Below are 16,287 nucleotides of genomic sequence, written 5' to 3'. Positions count from 1 at the left end.
GATTTCCACATATAATTCTAGCTATTTCATATCCAAACATGTCAGCCAATCACAGCAGTGGGCGTTTACACTGAAGTCTCACAGCCAATCACAGCAGTGGGCGTTTACACTGAAGTCTCACAGCCAATCACAGCAGTGGGCGTTTACACTGAAGTCTTCAAATCAGAGGCTAAAATCAGGGTAGGAAAAATTCCTTTTATTTCTAAATTATGACAATTCTTGATGTAAAACATTATAAGGGCACCCCAGGAAACATTATAAAATAATACATTAATCCAGTTCATGACCCCTTTAAATCTCATCTTTGATCACCAACATGACATATTTAAATGTTTTTTCCTTTGAAAAAAATGGCAGCATGCCTTAAATAGCTCGAATACAACTTTACACCCTTGCCTCATTTAGTATGCGCGGTTCTATGAATATGCAAATGAGCCTCGCCACCACTCACTCACTCAGCTCAGAGATCCACTGATTGACGATCACACGTTGATCTGATTGGTTACAAGGTAGTTTGTGACGTCAGAAACACCAGCGATTTCAAAGCGTGTTTTTGAGACTGTCTTTGGTTCACTGCATATTTCTCTTTGGTATTCATTTCTGAGTTGGATGTTTCATGACTTCTGCACTACTAAACCTTTTTCTTTTGTGCATTGAGATTCTTGACTCGAACTAAACAAGCCAAGTTTCTTCCTAAGCCATCTAACTTTACTATTTGCCAAGTTCTAGTCGTTAACTTGGGCCCCTGTTCATGTTTCACATATCAAATTAAGGTTTTAGCTTCTGTCTGTTTGAGGCTTCATGGCTGGACTAGCATAACTGCATATACTGATGCCCAAACCCCTCTGAGGTCACTCGTTGGCTTTTTTTACAGTCACGCAAGTATAGAATCATATCTTGGGATAAAGGATTGGTTGATACTGAATTTTGTTTTTTTTTGTTTTTTAAATTTCAGGCTAGTCCCAGTAATGTAGACTGCTTTCATTTAAGCATTAATCCCTTAACTGTTGTGTCCCAACTAGGTAGCTGTCCAAGGCCTTGTTTACACCTGGTACTAAGAAGCATTTTTGTAAATCGGATCACAAGTGGACTGGTGTAAAAAAGGGGCTAATTATTTATTTATTTTTTTGAGCTTGTCTATTTTTGGCCACTTCCAGAGGTAGTCCAACACATTCGACCAGATTGCTTTCATAGAGTAGATGCTCATGTGGCTGAATGTGTTCGAACAGCCGCAAAACGGTGTACTCTACCGCCTACTGACCTAGTACGTGAACATTTTAAGAAGTGCGCTAGCAGGTGTGATTTAAACTTTCTTCAAATATACAGGCCTGTTGCCATGGGAAAACTATGATGTGTTTCAAAGAAGAAAAAAACAATCCAGAATAGCTAACACATCTAATATAAAAAAGGCTGAATTCAGAATGGCAGAAATAGTACTAGCATACTATTCTGAATTCAGCTCAATGTGGTTTTATGTATGTTCAAAAGGGAAAAATTGACTTAAGAAACAATAGAATCACCTAGTTGCATAAACTCCCACTCGTGCAAGTCTGGAGAATCATGACTTAATGAAGAGGGTGGGATTATCATTAATTAGCCAAAGTCTGTAAAAGCACCAAAGGGCAGCACCTCAGCAGTGTGACTAGCTGTTGAACAATGGCAGGAAGTTGGTGTGCTGTTCAGTCTCTGGCACTTTGTGTTTGGTTCTGTGCTTTCAGCCATGCTGTTCCGAAGTGGAGTGATCTGCCCCAGAATCCTCAAGCTCTGATGTTCCAGCAAACTAACCAGCGGTTCCAAAAGCCAGCTCAACAGAAAGCTAGTCAACGGTTTCCTCAGCAGGTTCAAAAGCCATTTAAACAGCAAGCTAGTCAACGGTTTCCTCAGCAGGTTCAAAAGCCAGTTCAACAGCAAGCTAGTCAACAGTTTCTTCAGCAGGTTCAAAAGCCATTTCAACAGCAAGCTAGTCAACAGTTTCCTCAGCAGGTTCAACAGCAAGCTAGTCAATGGTTTCCTCAGCAGGTTCAAAAGCCAGTTCAACAGCAAGCTAGTCAACAGTTTCCTCAGTCAGGTCAACAGTTTCCTCAGTCAGTTCAACAGCAAGCTAGTCAACAGTTTCCTCAGTCTGTTCAACAGCAAGCTAGTCAACAGTTTCCTCAGTCAGGTCAACAGTTTCCTCAGTTAGTTAACAGCAAGCTAGTCAACAGTTTCCTCATTCAGTTCAACAGCAAGCTAGTCAACAGTTTCCTCAGTCAGTTCAACAGCAAGCTAGTCAACAGTTTCCTCAGCACTTTCAGCCTAAGCAGCCAGTGGCACAGGCAGAGCCCCTTGACAAATGTACTGTAGCTGATTATGAGCAGATTCAATGTGGACCACCTGGTATCAGTGGTGCTGAGTGTGCTGCTATCAACTGCTGCTTTAATGGAATGCAGTGTTACTATGGGAAGGCAGGTAAGAGTGTAGAGTCAATGTAGAGGCATTCATGTTAAACTGATCCTCAGCAATAACCTGCTCTTGTAACTCGTTCCAGTGACTGTCCAGTGTATAAGAGATGGTCAGTTTGTGGTAGTGGTGGCTAGAGATGTAACGCTGCCTCGATTGAGCCTGGATTCAGTCCGTCTCCTGGGTGGAAGTGATCCAGCTTGCAGTCCTGTGGGATCCACACCTTTCTTTGCTATATACCAGTTCCCTGTCACTGCATGTGGCACAAGCATGATGGCGAGTAGCTGCTTGTGGTTTTGTTCTGCATGGCTTAGAATGGATTGGATGCCAACAATGTTACTATTTGCAGGAGGACGGTGGATATGTGGTGTATGAAAACAGAATGACCTCCTCATATGAAGTGGGTATCGGACCACTTGGTTCCATTACAAGGGACAGCCATTTTGAGTAAGTGATGTATGCTTTATCATAAATGTGAATCATTGACACATGCTACAAGCTCACTGTTTGTTGTCCAGGCTTCTCTTCCAGTGTAGGTACTCTGGTACCTCTGTGGAAGCTCTGGTTGTGGAGGTCAACACCGTTCCTCCACCTCCACCAGTAGCTGCTCCTGGACCCCTCAGGGTGGAGCTTAGACTGGCAAATGGTCAATGTGTCACCAAAGGCTGTGCAGAAGGTAAGCGTTTGTCCCAAGTATGCCTAAAGCCTTTCTAAAACTCCAGTTTCTAGTTAAACACTGCATTCTTCCTCAGGGGACGAGGCGTACACATCCTACTACAGTGATGCTGATTATCCAGTTACAAAAGTCCTGCGGGAGCCTGTGTATGTTGAGGTGCACATTTTGGAGAGGACCGACCCCAACATTGTCCTGATGCTGGGACGTTGCTGGGCGACATCAACCCCCAGTCCACTCAGTCTACCCCAATGGGATCTTCTGGTTGATGGGTGAGTAAGGCCAGTCTTTATCCATCTAGTGTGCTGTAAGGCATTTCTGACTGCCTCTTTGCCTTTCAGATGCCCTTACCAGGATGATCGTTACCAGACCACATTGGTTCCAGTGGCTGGATCATCTGGTCTTCAGTTCCCGACCCACTACAAGCGCTTTGTTGTGAAGATGTTCACATTTGTAGATCCAGCATCACTGGCTCCTCTGCAGGAAACCGTATGCTCTGCAGCCTTACCTCAACCCTTAATATTAGTGCTTTTTACAGTGAATTCTATGGCTTAACCCTTTCCCCCTCTGTTAGATCTTCATCCACTGTAGTACAGCGGTGTGCCATCCCTCCTCTGGCTCCTGTGAGCAAAGTTGCACTAGGAAAAGTGAGTGCTTGCTGTAAGTTGACTTCAGGAACTGAGAATTTATTTAAATGCCCCTCATGCTTCTACCACTTTTTACAGGAAGAGACACGCCCGTCAAGACCATCTCTAGTGGGCAAACTGTGGTGTCTAGTGGACAAGTTAACCTGGTCAAGTGAATTTTAGTGTTTTAATAAACTTCATGAAACTCAACATTGTTTCTCTTTGGTATTCATTTCTGTCTGGAGTTGGATGTTTCATGACTGTTCTCAGTTTGACTTCTGCACTACTAAACCTTTTTCTTTTGTGCATTGAGATTCTTGACTTGAACTAAACAAGCCAAGTTTCTGCCTAAGCCATCTAACTTTGTAACGTTCTGCCTATACAAGGCAGGATACACCACAAAATATACCTTCTAGACCCTCTATGAAAGCGTTGGATAGAATTGCTCACAATGTAAACAAGCAAGATCAAATGACAACCCAAAGTGTATTAAATAGAAAGCACCGAAAATCAATATATACAAAAATGTGTGTGTGTTCCAGTCCAATGTTGTGTATGTGTGTGCGTTGAATCGGCCTTACCGGTAAGCCGTTTTAAGTCCGTGCACACGATGAGGAACAGCGATCTCCAAGGTGAAATAATCCAGCAAGTATATCTCCACAAAGAGTCAAACAGTCAGTCAATGACAGCCAAGCCGTGTAGTGCGATCGATCGCTAATCCAAAAGAGCAATAGAGTAAAGTTGCTCCCGAATGCCGGTAAGCCGGCTCCCTTTAACGGAAGTGAAGTTGATCAGCTGAAGTATGACGTCACGGGAATTCCCAGGTGTAACGATCAAGACTCTCGCTCAGAAAAAAACAGTAAGACCAACACTCGACAGGGGCAACAAAAACCCAGGGATTCTTTAATATAAGAACATCTGACATGTATAACTCTTTAATTAGTTTAATAAGCCGTCTTCTAAATATCCCCTTTATGTGGCCACGCTACAACTTTACTATTTGCCAAGTTCTAGTCGTTAACTTGGGCCCCTGTTCATGTTTCACGTATCAAATTAAGGTTTTAGCTTCTGTCTGTTTGAGGCTTTACATTCAACTTTATGGCTGGACTAGCATAACTGCATATACTGATGCCCAAACCCCTCTGAGGTCACTCGTTGGCTTTTTTACAGTCACGCAAGTATAGAATCATATCTTGGGATAAAGGATTGGTTGATACTGAATTTTGTTTATTCATTTATTTTTAAATTTCAGGCTAGTCCCAGTAATGTAGACTGCTTTCATTTAAGCATTAATCCCTTAACTGTTGTATCCCAACTGGGTAGCTGTCCAAGGCCTTGTTTACACCTGGTACTAAGAAGCATTTTTGTAAATCGGATCACAAGTGGACTGGTGTAAAAAAGGGGCTTTTTATTTTTTTGAGCTTGTCTATTTTTGGCCACTTCCAGAGGTAGTCCAACACATTCGACCAGATTGCTTTCATAGAGTAGATGCTCATGTGGCTGAATGTGTTCGAACAGCCGCAAAACGGTGTACTCTACCGCCTACTGACCTAGTACGTGAACATTTTAAGAAGTGCGCTAGCAGGTGTGATTTAAACTTTCTTCAAATATACAGGCCTGTTGCCATGGGAAAACTATGATGTGTTTCAAAGAAGAAAAAAACAATCCAGAATAGCTAACACATCTAATATAAAAAAGGCTGAATTCAGAATGGCAGAAATAGTACTAGCATACTATTCTGAATTCAGCTCAATGTGGTTTTATGTATGTTCAAAAGGGAAAAATTGACTTAAGAAACAATAGAATCACCTAGTTGCATAAACTCCCACTCGTGCAAGTCTGGAGAATCATGACTTAATGAAGAGGGTGGGATTATCATTAATTAGCCAAAGTCTGTAAAAGCACCAAAGGGCAGCACCTCAGCAGTGTGACTAGCTGTTGAACAATGGCAGGAAGTTGGTGTGCTGTTCAGTCTCTGGCACTTTGTGTTTGGTTCTGTGCTTTCAGCCATGCTGTTCCGAAGTGGAGTGATCTGCCCCAGAATCCTCAAGCTCTGATGTTCCAGCAAACTAACCAGCGGTTCCAAAAGCCAGCTCAACAGAAAGCTAGTCAACGGTTTCCTCAGCAGGTTCAAAAGCCATTTAAACAGCAAGCTAGTCAACGGTTTCCTCAGCAGGTTCAAAAGCCAGTTCAACAGCAAGCTAGTCAACAGTTTCTTCAGCAGGTTCAAAAGCCATTTCAACAGCAAGCTAGTCAACAGTTTCCTCAGCAGGTTCAACAGCAAGCTAGTCAATGGTTTCCTCAGCAGGTTCAAAAGCCAGTTCAACAGCAAGCTAGTCAACAGTTTCCTCAGTCTGTTCAACAGCAAGCTAGTCAACAGTTTCCTCAGTCAGGTCAACAGTTTCCTCAGTCAGTTCAACAGCAAGCTAGTCAACAGTTTCCTCAGTCTGTTCAACAGCAAGCTAGTCAACAGTTTCCTCAGTCAGGTCAACAGTTTCCTCAGTTAGTTCAACAGCAAGCTAGTCAACAGTTTCCTCATTCAGTTCAACAGCAAGCTAGTCAACAGTTTCCTCAGTCAGTTCAACAGCAAGCTAGTCAACAGTTTCCTCAGCACTTTCAGCCTAAGCAGCCAGTGGCACAGGCAGAGCCCCTTGACAAATGTACTGTAGCTGATTATGAGCAGATTCAATGTGGACCACCTGGTATCAGTGGTGCTGAGTGTGCTGCTATCAACTGCTGCTTTAATGGAATGCAGTGTTACTATGGGAAGGCAGGTAAGAGTGTAGAGTCAATGTAGAGGCATTCATGTTAAACTGATCCTCAGCAATAACCTGCTCTTGTAACTCGTTCCAGTGACTGTCCAGTGTATAAGAGATGGTCAGTTTGTGGTAGTGGTGGCTAGAGATGTAACGCTGCCTCGATTGAGCCTGGATTCAGTCCGTCTCCTGGGTGGAAGTGATCCAGCTTGCAGTCCTGTGGGATCCACACCTTTCTTTGCTATATACCAGTTCCCTGTCACTGCATGTGGCACAAGCATGATGGCGAGTAGCTGCTTGTGGTTTTGTTCTGCATGGCTTAGAATGGATTGGATGCCAACAATGTTACTATTTGCAGGAGGACGGTGGATATGTGGTGTATGAAAACAGAATGACCTCCTCATATGAAGTGGGTATCGGACCACTTGGTTCCATTACAAGGGACAGCCATTTTGAGTAAGTGATGTATGCTTTATCATAAATGTGAATCATTGACACATGCTACAAGCTCACTGTTTGTTGTCCAGGCTTCTCTTCCAGTGTAGGTACTCTGGTACCTCTGTGGAAGCTCTGGTTGTGGAGGTCAACACCGTTCCTCCACCTCCACCAGTAGCTGCTCCTGGACCCCTCAGGGTGGAGCTTAGACTGGCAAATGGTCAATGTGTCACCAAAGGCTGTGCAGAAGGTAAGCGTTTGTCCCAAGTATGCCTAAAGCCTTTCTAAAACTCCAGTTTCTAGTTAAACACTGCATTCTTCCTCAGGGGACGAGGCGTACACATCCTACTACAGTGATGCTGATTATCCAGTTACAAAAGTCCTGCGGGAGCCTGTGTATGTTGAGGTGCACATTTTGGAGAGGACCGACCCCAACATTGTCCTGATGCTGGGACGTTGCTGGGCGACATCAACCCCCAGTCCACTCAGTCTACCCCAATGGGATCTTCTGGTTGATGGGTGAGTAAGGCCAGTCTTTATCCATCTAGTGTGCTGTAAGGCATTTCTGACTGCCTCTTTGCCTTTCAGATGCCCTTACCAGGATGATCGTTACCAGACCACATTGGTTCCAGTGGCTGGATCATCTGGTCTTCAGTTCCCGACCCACTACAAGCGCTTTGTTGTGAAGATGTTCACATTTGTAGATCCAGCATCACTGGCTCCTCTGCAGGAAACCGTATGCTCTGCAGCCTTACCTCAACCCTTAATATTAGTGCTTTTTACAGTGAATTCTATGGCTTAACCCTTTCCCCCTCTGTTAGATCTTCATCCACTGTAGTACAGCGGTGTGCCATCCCTCCTCTGGCTCCTGTGAGCAAAGTTGCACTAGGAAAAGTGAGTGCTTGCTGTAAGTTGACTTCAGGAACTGAGAATTTATTTAAATGCCCCTCATGCTTCTACCACTTTTTACAGGAAGAGACACGCCCGTCAAGACCATCTCTAGTGGGCAAACTGTGGTGTCTAGTGGACAAGTTAACCTGGTCAAGTGAATTTTAGTGTTTTAATAAACTTCATGAAACTCAACATTGTTTCTCTTTGGTATTCATTTCTGTCTGGAGTTGGATGTTTCATGACTGTTCTCAGTTTGACTTCTGCACTACTAAACCTTTTTCTTTTGTGCATTGAGATTCTTGACTTGAACTAAACAAGCCAAGTTTCTGCCTAAGCCATCTAACTTTGTAACGTTCTGCCTATACAAGGCAGGATACACCACAAAATATACCTTCTAGACCCTCTATGAAAGCGTTGGATAGAATTGCTCACAATGTAAACAAGCAAGATCAAATGACAACCCAAAGTGTATTAAATAGAAAGCACCGAAAATCAATATATACAAAAATGTGTGTGTGTTCCAGTCCAATGTTGTGTATGTGTGTGCGTTGAATCGGCCTTACCGGTAAGCCGTTTTAAGTCCGTGCACACGATGAGGAACAGCGATCTCCAAGGTGAAATAATCCAGCAAGTATATCTCCACAAAGAGTCAAACAGTCAGTCAATGACAGCCAAGCCGTGTAGTGCGATCGATCGCTAATCCAAAAGAGCAATAGAGTAAAGTTGCTCCCGAATGCCGGTAAGCCGGCTCCCTTTAACGGAAGTGAAGTTGATCAGCTGAAGTATGACGTCACGGGAATTCCCAGGTGTAACGATCAAGACTCTCGCTCAGAAAAAAACAGTAAGACCAACACTCGACAGGGGCAACAAAAACCCAGGGATTCTTTAATATAAGAACATCTGACATGTATAACTCTTTAATTAGTTTAATAAGCCGTCTTCTAAATATCCCCTTTATGTGGCCACGCTACAACTTTACTATTTGCCAAGTTCTAGTCGTTAACTTGGGCCCCTGTTCATGTTTCACGTATCAAATTAAGGTTTTAGCTTCTGTCTGTTTGAGGCTTTACATTCAACTTTATGGCTGGACTAGCATAACTGCATATACTGATGCCCAAACCCCTCTGAGGTCACTCGTTGGCTTTTTTACAGTCACGCAAGTATAGAATCATATCTTGGGATAAAGGATTGGTTGATACTGAATTTTGTTTATTCATTTATTTTTAAATTTCAGGCTAGTCCCAGTAATGTAGACTGCTTTCATTTAAGCATTAATCCCTTAACTGTTGTATCCCAACTGGGTAGCTGTCCAAGGCCTTGTTTACACCTGGTACTAAGAAGCATTTTTGTAAATCGGATCACAAGTGGACTGGTGTAAAAAAGGGGCTTTTTATTTTTTTGAGCTTGTCTATTTTTGGCCACTTCCAGAGGTAGTCCAACACATTCGACCAGATTGCTTTCATAGAGTAGATGCTCATGTGGCTGAATGTGTTCGAACAGCCGCAAAACGGTGTACTCTACCGCCTACTGACCTAGTACGTGAACATTTTAAGAAGTGCGCTAGCAGGTGTGATTTAAACTTTCTTCAAATATACAGGCCTGTTGCCATGGGAAAACTATGATGTGTTTCAAAGAAGAAAAAAACAATCCAGAATAGCTAACACATCTAATATAAAAAAGGCTGAATTCAGAATGGCAGAAATAGTACTAGCATACTATTCTGAATTCAGCTCAATGTGGTTTTATGTATGTTCAAAAGGGAAAAATTGACTTAAGAAACAATAGAATCACCTAGTTGCATAAACTCCCACTCGTGCAAGTCTGGAGAATCATGACTTAATGAAGAGGGTGGGATTATCATTAATTAGCCAAAGTCTGTAAAAGCACCAAAGGGCAGCACCTCAGCAGTGTGACTAGCTGTTGAACAATGGCAGGAAGTTGGTGTGCTGTTCAGTCTCTGGCACTTTGTGTTTGGTTCTGTGCTTTCAGCCATGCTGTTCCGAAGTGGAGTGATCTGCCCCAGAATCCTCAAGCTCTGATGTTCCAGCAAACTAACCAGCGGTTCCAAAAGCCAGCTCAACAGAAAGCTAGTCAACGGTTTCCTCAGCAGGTTCAAAAGCCATTTAAACAGCAAGCTAGTCAACGGTTTCCTCAGCAGGTTCAAAAGCCAGTTCAACAGCAAGCTAGTCAACAGTTTCTTCAGCAGGTTCAAAAGCCATTTCAACAGCAAGCTAGTCAACAGTTTCCTCAGCAGGTTCAACAGCAAGCTAGTCAATGGTTTCCTCAGCAGGTTCAAAAGCCAGTTCAACAGCAAGCTAGTCAACAGTTTCCTCAGTCTGTTCAACAGCAAGCTAGTCAACAGTTTCCTCAGTCAGGTCAACAGTTTCCTCAGTCAGTTCAACAGCAAGCTAGTCAACAGTTTCCTCAGTCTGTTCAACAGCAAGCTAGTCAACAGTTTCCTCAGTCAGGTCAACAGTTTCCTCAGTTAGTTCAACAGCAAGCTAGTCAACAGTTTCCTCATTCAGTTCAACAGCAAGCTAGTCAACAGTTTCCTCAGTCAGTTCAACAGCAAGCTAGTCAACAGTTTCCTCAGCACTTTCAGCCTAAGCAGCCAGTGGCACAGGCAGAGCCCCTTGACAAATGTACTGTAGCTGATTATGAGCAGATTCAATGTGGACCACCTGGTATCAGTGGTGCTGAGTGTGCTGCTATCAACTGCTGCTTTAATGGAATGCAGTGTTACTATGGGAAGGCAGGTAAGAGTGTAGAGTCAATGTAGAGGCATTCATGTTAAACTGATCCTCAGCAATAACCTGCTCTTGTAACTCGTTCCAGTGACTGTCCAGTGTATAAGAGATGGTCAGTTTGTGGTAGTGGTGGCTAGAGATGTAACGCTGCCTCGATTGAGCCTGGATTCAGTCCGTCTCCTGGGTGGAAGTGATCCAGCTTGCAGTCCTGTGGGATCCACACCTTTCTTTGCTATATACCAGTTCCCTGTCACTGCATGTGGCACAAGCATGATGGCGAGTAGCTGCTTGTGGTTTTGTTCTGCATGGCTTAGAATGGATTGGATGCCAACAATGTTACTATTTGCAGGAGGACGGTGGATATGTGGTGTATGAAAACAGAATGACCTCCTCATATGAAGTGGGTATCGGACCACTTGGTTCCATTACAAGGGACAGCCATTTTGAGTAAGTGATGTATGCTTTATCATAAATGTGAATCATTGACACATGCTACAAGCTCACTGTTTGTTGTCCAGGCTTCTCTTCCAGTGTAGGTACTCTGGTACCTCTGTGGAAGCTCTGGTTGTGGAGGTCAACACCGTTCCTCCACCTCCACCAGTAGCTGCTCCTGGACCCCTCAGGGTGGAGCTTAGACTGGCAAATGGTCAATGTGTCACCAAAGGCTGTGCAGAAGGTAAGCGTTTGTCCCAAGTATGCCTAAAGCCTTTCTAAAACTCCAGTTTCTAGTTAAACACTGCATTCTTCCTCAGGGGACGAGGCGTACACATCCTACTACAGTGATGCTGATTATCCAGTTACAAAAGTCCTGCGGGAGCCTGTGTATGTTGAGGTGCACATTTTGGAGAGGACCGACCCCAACATTGTCCTGATGCTGGGACGTTGCTGGGCGACATCAACCCCCAGTCCACTCAGTCTACCCCAATGGGATCTTCTGGTTGAGGGGTGAGTAAGGCCAGTCTTTATCCATCTAGTGTGCTGTAAGGCATTTCTGACTGCCTCTTTGCCTTTCAGATGCCCTTACCAGGATGATCGTTACCAGACCACATTGGTTCCAGTGGCTGGATCATCTGGTCTTCAGTTCCCGACCCACTACAAGCGCTTTGTTGTGAAGATGTTCACATTTGTAGATCCAGCATCACTGGCTCCTCTGCAGGAAACCGTATGCTCTGCAGCCTTACCTCAACCCTTAATATTAGTGCTTTTTACAGTGAATTCTATGGCTTAACCCTTTCCCCCTCTGTTAGATCTTCATCCACTGTAGTACAGCGGTGTGCCATCCCTCCTCTGGCTCCTGTGAGCAAAGTTGCACTAGGAAAAGTGAGTGCTTGCTGTAAGTTGACTTCAGGAACTGAGAATTTATTTAAATGCCCCTCATGCTTCTACCACTTTTTACAGGAAGAGACACGCCCGTCAAGACCATCTCTAGTGGGCAAACTGTGGTGTCTAGTGGACAAGTTAACCTGGTCAAGTGAATTTTAGTGTTTTAATAAACTTCATGAAACTCAACATTGTTTCTCTTTGGTATTCATTTCTGTCTGGAGTTGGATGTTTCATGACTGTTCTCAGTTTGACTTCTGCACTACTAAACCTTTTTCTTTTGTGCATTGAGATTCTTGACTTGAACTAAACAAGCCAAGTTTCTGCCTAAGCCATCTAACTTTGTAACGTTCTGCCTATACAAGGCAGGATACACCACAAAATATACCTTCTAGACCCTCTATGAAAGCGTTGGATAGAATTGCTCACAATGTAAACAAGCAAGATCAAATGACAACCCAAAGTGTATTAAATAGAAAGCACCGAAAATCAATATATACAAAAATGTGTGTGTGTTCCAGTCCAATGTTGTGTATGTGTGTGCGTTGAATCGGCCTTACCGGTAAGCCGTTTTAAGTCCGTGCACACGATGAGGAACAGCGATCTCCAAGGTGAAATAATCCAGCAAGTATATCTCCACAAAGAGTCAAACAGTCAGTCAATGACAGCCAAGCCGTGTAGTGCGATCGATCGCTAATCCAAAAGAGCAATAGAGTAAAGTTGCTCCCGAATGCCGGTAAGCCGGCTCCCTTTAACGGAAGTGAAGTTGATCAGCTGAAGTATGACGTCACGGGAATTCCCAGGTGTAACGATCAAGACTCTCGCTCAGAAAAAAACAGTAAGACCAACACTCGACAGGGGCAACAAAAACCCAGGGATTCTTTAATATAAGAACATCTGACATGTATAACTCTTTAATTAGTTTAATAAGCCGTCTTCTAAATATCCCCTTTATGTGGCCACGCTACAACTTTACTATTTGCCAAGTTCTAGTCGTTAACTTGGGCCCCTGTTCATGTTTCACGTATCAAATTAAGGTTTTAGCTTCTGTCTGTTTGAGGCTTTACATTCAACTTTATGGCTGGACTAGCATAACTGCATATACTGATGCCCAAACCCCTCTGAGGTCACTCGTTGGCTTTTTTACAGTCACGCAAGTATAGAATCATATCTTGGGATAAAGGATTGGTTGATACTGAATTTTGTTTATTCATTTATTTTTAAATTTCAGGCTAGTCCCAGTAATGTAGACTGCTTTCATTTAAGCATTAATCCCTTAACTGTTGTATCCCAACTAGGTAGCTGTCCAAGGCCTTGTTTACACCTGGTACTAAGAAGCATTTTTGTAAATCGGATCACAAGTGGACTGGTGTAAAAAAGGGGCTTTTTATTTTTTTGAGCTTGTCTATTTTTGGCCACTTCCAGAGGTAGTCCAACACATTCGACCAGATTGCTTTCATAGAGTAGATGCTCATGTGGCTGAATGTGTTCGAACAGCCGCAAAACGGTGTACTCTACCGCCTACTGACCTAGTACGTGAACATTTTAAGAAGTGCGCTAGCAGGTGTGATTTAAACTTTCTTCAAATATACAGGCCTGTTGCCATGGGAAAACTATGATGTGTTTCAAAGAAGAAAAAAACAATCCAGAATAGCTAACACATCTAATATAAAAAAGGCTGAATTCAGAATGGCAGAAATAGTACTAGCATACTATTCTGAATTCAGCTCAATGTGGTTTTATGTATGTTCAAAAGGGAAAAATTGACTTAAGAAACAATAGAATCACCTAGTTGCATAAACTCCCACTCGTGCAAGTCTGGAGAATCATGACTTAATGAAGAGGGTGGGATTATCATTAATTAGCCAAAGTCTGTAAAAGCACCAAAGGGCAGCACCTCAGCAGTGTGACTAGCTGTTGAACAATGGCAGGAAGTTGGTGTGCTGTTCAGTCTCTGGCACTTTGTGTTTGGTTCTGTGCTTTCAGCCATGCTGTTCCGAAGTGGAGTGATCTGCCCCAGAATCCTCAAGCTCTGATGTTCCAGCAAACTAACCAGCGGTTCCAAAAGCCAGCTCAACAGAAAGCTAGTCAACGGTTTCCTCAGCAGGTTCAAAAGCCATTTAAACAGCAAGCTAGTCAACGGTTTCCTCAGCAGGTTCAAAAGCCAGTTCAACAGCAAGCTAGTCAACAGTTTCTTCAGCAGGTTCAAAAGCCAGTTCAACAGCAAGCTAGTCAACAGTTTCCTCAGCAGGTTCAACAGCAAGCTAGTCAACAGTTTCTTCAGCAGGTTCAAAAGCCATTTCAACAGCAAGCTAGTCAACAGTTTCCTCAGCAGGTTCAACAGCAAGCTAGTCAATGGTTTCCTCAGCAGGTTCAAAAGCCAGTTCAACAGCAAGCTAGTCAACAGTTTCCTCAGTCAGGTCAACAGTTTCCTCAGTCAGTTCAACAGCAAGCTAGTCAACAGTTTCCTCAGTCTGTTCAACAGCAAGCTAGTCAACAGTTTCCTCAGTCAGGTCAACAGTTTCCTCAGTTAGTTCAACAGCAAGCTAGTCAACAGTTTCCTCATTCAGTTCAACAGCAAGCTAGTCAACAGTTTCCTCAGTCAGTTCAACAGCAAGCTAGTCAACAGTTTCCTCAGCACTTTCAGCCTAAGCAGCCAGTGGCACAGGCAGAGCCCCTTGACAAATGTACTGTAGCTGATTATGAGCAGATTCAATGTGGACCACCTGGTATCAGTGGTGCTGAGTGTGCTGCTATCAACTGCTGCTTTAATGGAATGCAGTGTTACTATGGGAAGGCAGGTAAGAGTGTAGAGTCAATGTAGAGGCATTCATGTTAAACTGATCCTCCGCAATAACCTGCTCTTGTAACTCGTTCCAGTGACTGTCCAGTGTATAAGAGATGGTCAGTTTGTGGTAGTGGTGGCTAGAGATGTAACGCTGCCTCGATTGAGCCTGGATTCAGTCCGTCTCCTGGGTGGAAGTGATCCAGCTTGCAGTCCTGTGGGATCCACACCTTTCTTTGCTATATACCAGTTCCCTGTCACTGCATGTGGCACAAGCATGATGGCGAGTAGCTGCTTGTGGTTTTGTTCTGCATGGCTTAGAATGGATTGGATGCCAACAATGTTACTATTTGCAGGAGGACGGTGGATATGTGGTGTATGAAAACAGAATGACCTCCTCATATGAAGTGGGTATCGGACCACTTGGTTCCATTACAAGGGACAGCCATTTTGAGTAAGTGATGTATGCTTTATCATAAATGTGAATCATTGACACATGCTACAAGCTCACTGTTTGTTGTCCAGGCTTCTCTTCCAGTGTAGGTACTCTGGTACCTCTGTGGAAGCTCTGGTTGTGGAGGTCAACACCGTTCCTCCACCTCCACCAGTAGCTGCTCCTGGACCCCTCAGGGTGGAGCTTAGACTGGCAAATGGTCAATGTGTCACCAAAGGCTGTGCAGAAGGTAAGCGTTTGTCCCAAGTATGCCTAAAGCCTTTCTAAAACTCCAGTTTCTAGTTAAACACTGCATTCTTCCTTAGGGGACGAGGCGTACACATCCTACTACAGTGATGCTGATTATCCAGTTACAAAAGTCCTGCGGGAGCCTGTGTATGTTGAGGTGCACATTTTGGAGAGGACCGACCCCAACATTGTCCTGATGCTGGGACGTTGCTGGGCGACATCAACCCCCAGTCCACTCAGTCTACCCCAATGGGATCTTCTGGTTGATGGGTGAGTAAGGCCAGTCTTTATCCATCTAGTGTGCTGTAAGGCATTTCTGACTGCCTCTTTGCCTTTCAGATGCCCTTACCAGGATGATCGTTACCAGACCACATTGGTTCCAGTGGCTGGATCATCTGGTCTTCAGTTCCCGACCCACTACAAGCGCTTTGTTGTGAAGATGTTCACATTTGTAGATCCAGCATCACTGGCTCCTCTGCAGGAAACCGTATGCTCTGCAGCCTTACCTCAACCCTTAATATTAGTGCTTTTTACAGTGAATTCTATGGCTTAACCCTTTCCCCCTCTGTTAGATCTTCATCCACTGTAGTACAGCGGTGTGCCATCCCTCCTCTGGCTCCTGTGAGCAAAGTTGCACTAGGAAAAGTGAGTGCTTGCTGTAAGTTGACTTCAGGAACTGAGAATTTATTTAAATGCCCCTCATGCTTCTACCACTTTTTACAGGAAGAGACACGCCCGTCAAGACCATCTCTAGTGGGCAAACTGTGGTGTCTAGTGGACAAGTTAACCTGGTCAAGTGAATTTTAGTGTTTTAATAAACTTCATGAAACTCAACATTGTTTCTCTTTGGTATTCATTTCTGTCTGGAGTTGGATGTTTCATGACTGTTCTCAGTTTGACTTCTGCACTACTAAACCTTTTTCTTTTGTGCAT

At 43.8% G+C, this 16,287-nt stretch overlaps 3 protein-coding genes across 3 annotated transcripts; all 3 read left to right on the top strand.

Moving 5' to 3' along the window:
• Positions 1-1,656: 1,656 nt before the first annotated feature.
• LOC309482402 (zona pellucida sperm-binding protein 4-like) lies at positions 1,657-3,914 on the top strand (the record flags this gene model as incomplete). The annotated part of the gene is made up of 9 exons (XM_082147750.1): positions 1,657-1,839; positions 2,358-2,448; positions 2,528-2,715; positions 2,789-2,886; positions 2,958-3,115; positions 3,192-3,384; positions 3,454-3,601; positions 3,687-3,759; positions 3,838-3,914. The coding sequence occupies 9 exons, from the start codon at positions 1,657-1,659 to the stop codon at positions 3,912-3,914; spliced, it is 1,209 nt and encodes a 402-aa protein (XP_082003876.1).
• A 434-nt stretch (positions 3,915-4,348) lies between these two features.
• On the top strand, positions 4,349-7,978 carry LOC309482401 (zona pellucida sperm-binding protein 4-like; the record flags this gene model as incomplete). Its single annotated transcript, XM_082147749.1, has 9 exons — positions 4,349-4,370; positions 6,408-6,512; positions 6,592-6,779; positions 6,853-6,950; positions 7,022-7,179; positions 7,256-7,448; positions 7,518-7,665; positions 7,751-7,823; positions 7,902-7,978. The coding sequence occupies 9 exons, from the start codon at positions 4,349-4,351 to the stop codon at positions 7,976-7,978; spliced, it is 1,062 nt and encodes a 353-aa protein (XP_082003875.1).
• Positions 7,979-11,056: 3,078 nt separating this feature from the next.
• LOC309482400 (zona pellucida sperm-binding protein 4-like) lies at positions 11,057-16,154 on the top strand (the record flags this gene model as incomplete). Its single annotated transcript, XM_082147748.1, has 11 exons — positions 11,057-11,243; positions 11,320-11,512; positions 11,582-11,729; positions 14,598-14,688; positions 14,768-14,955; positions 15,029-15,126; positions 15,198-15,355; positions 15,432-15,624; positions 15,694-15,841; positions 15,927-15,999; positions 16,078-16,154. The coding sequence occupies 11 exons, from the start codon at positions 11,057-11,059 to the stop codon at positions 16,152-16,154; spliced, it is 1,554 nt and encodes a 517-aa protein (XP_082003874.1).
• Positions 16,155-16,287: the final 133 nt, after the last annotated feature.

The sequence above is a fragment of the Leuciscus leuciscus genome (assembly GCF_965113295.1).
Source record: "Leuciscus leuciscus genome assembly, chromosome: 19".
In the NCBI taxonomy this organism is placed as follows: domain Eukaryota; kingdom Metazoa; phylum Chordata; class Actinopteri; order Cypriniformes; family Leuciscidae; genus Leuciscus; species Leuciscus leuciscus.
The sequence above is the reverse complement of the archived record's forward strand: the minus strand, read 5'-3'. Positions and strand labels throughout refer to the sequence as shown.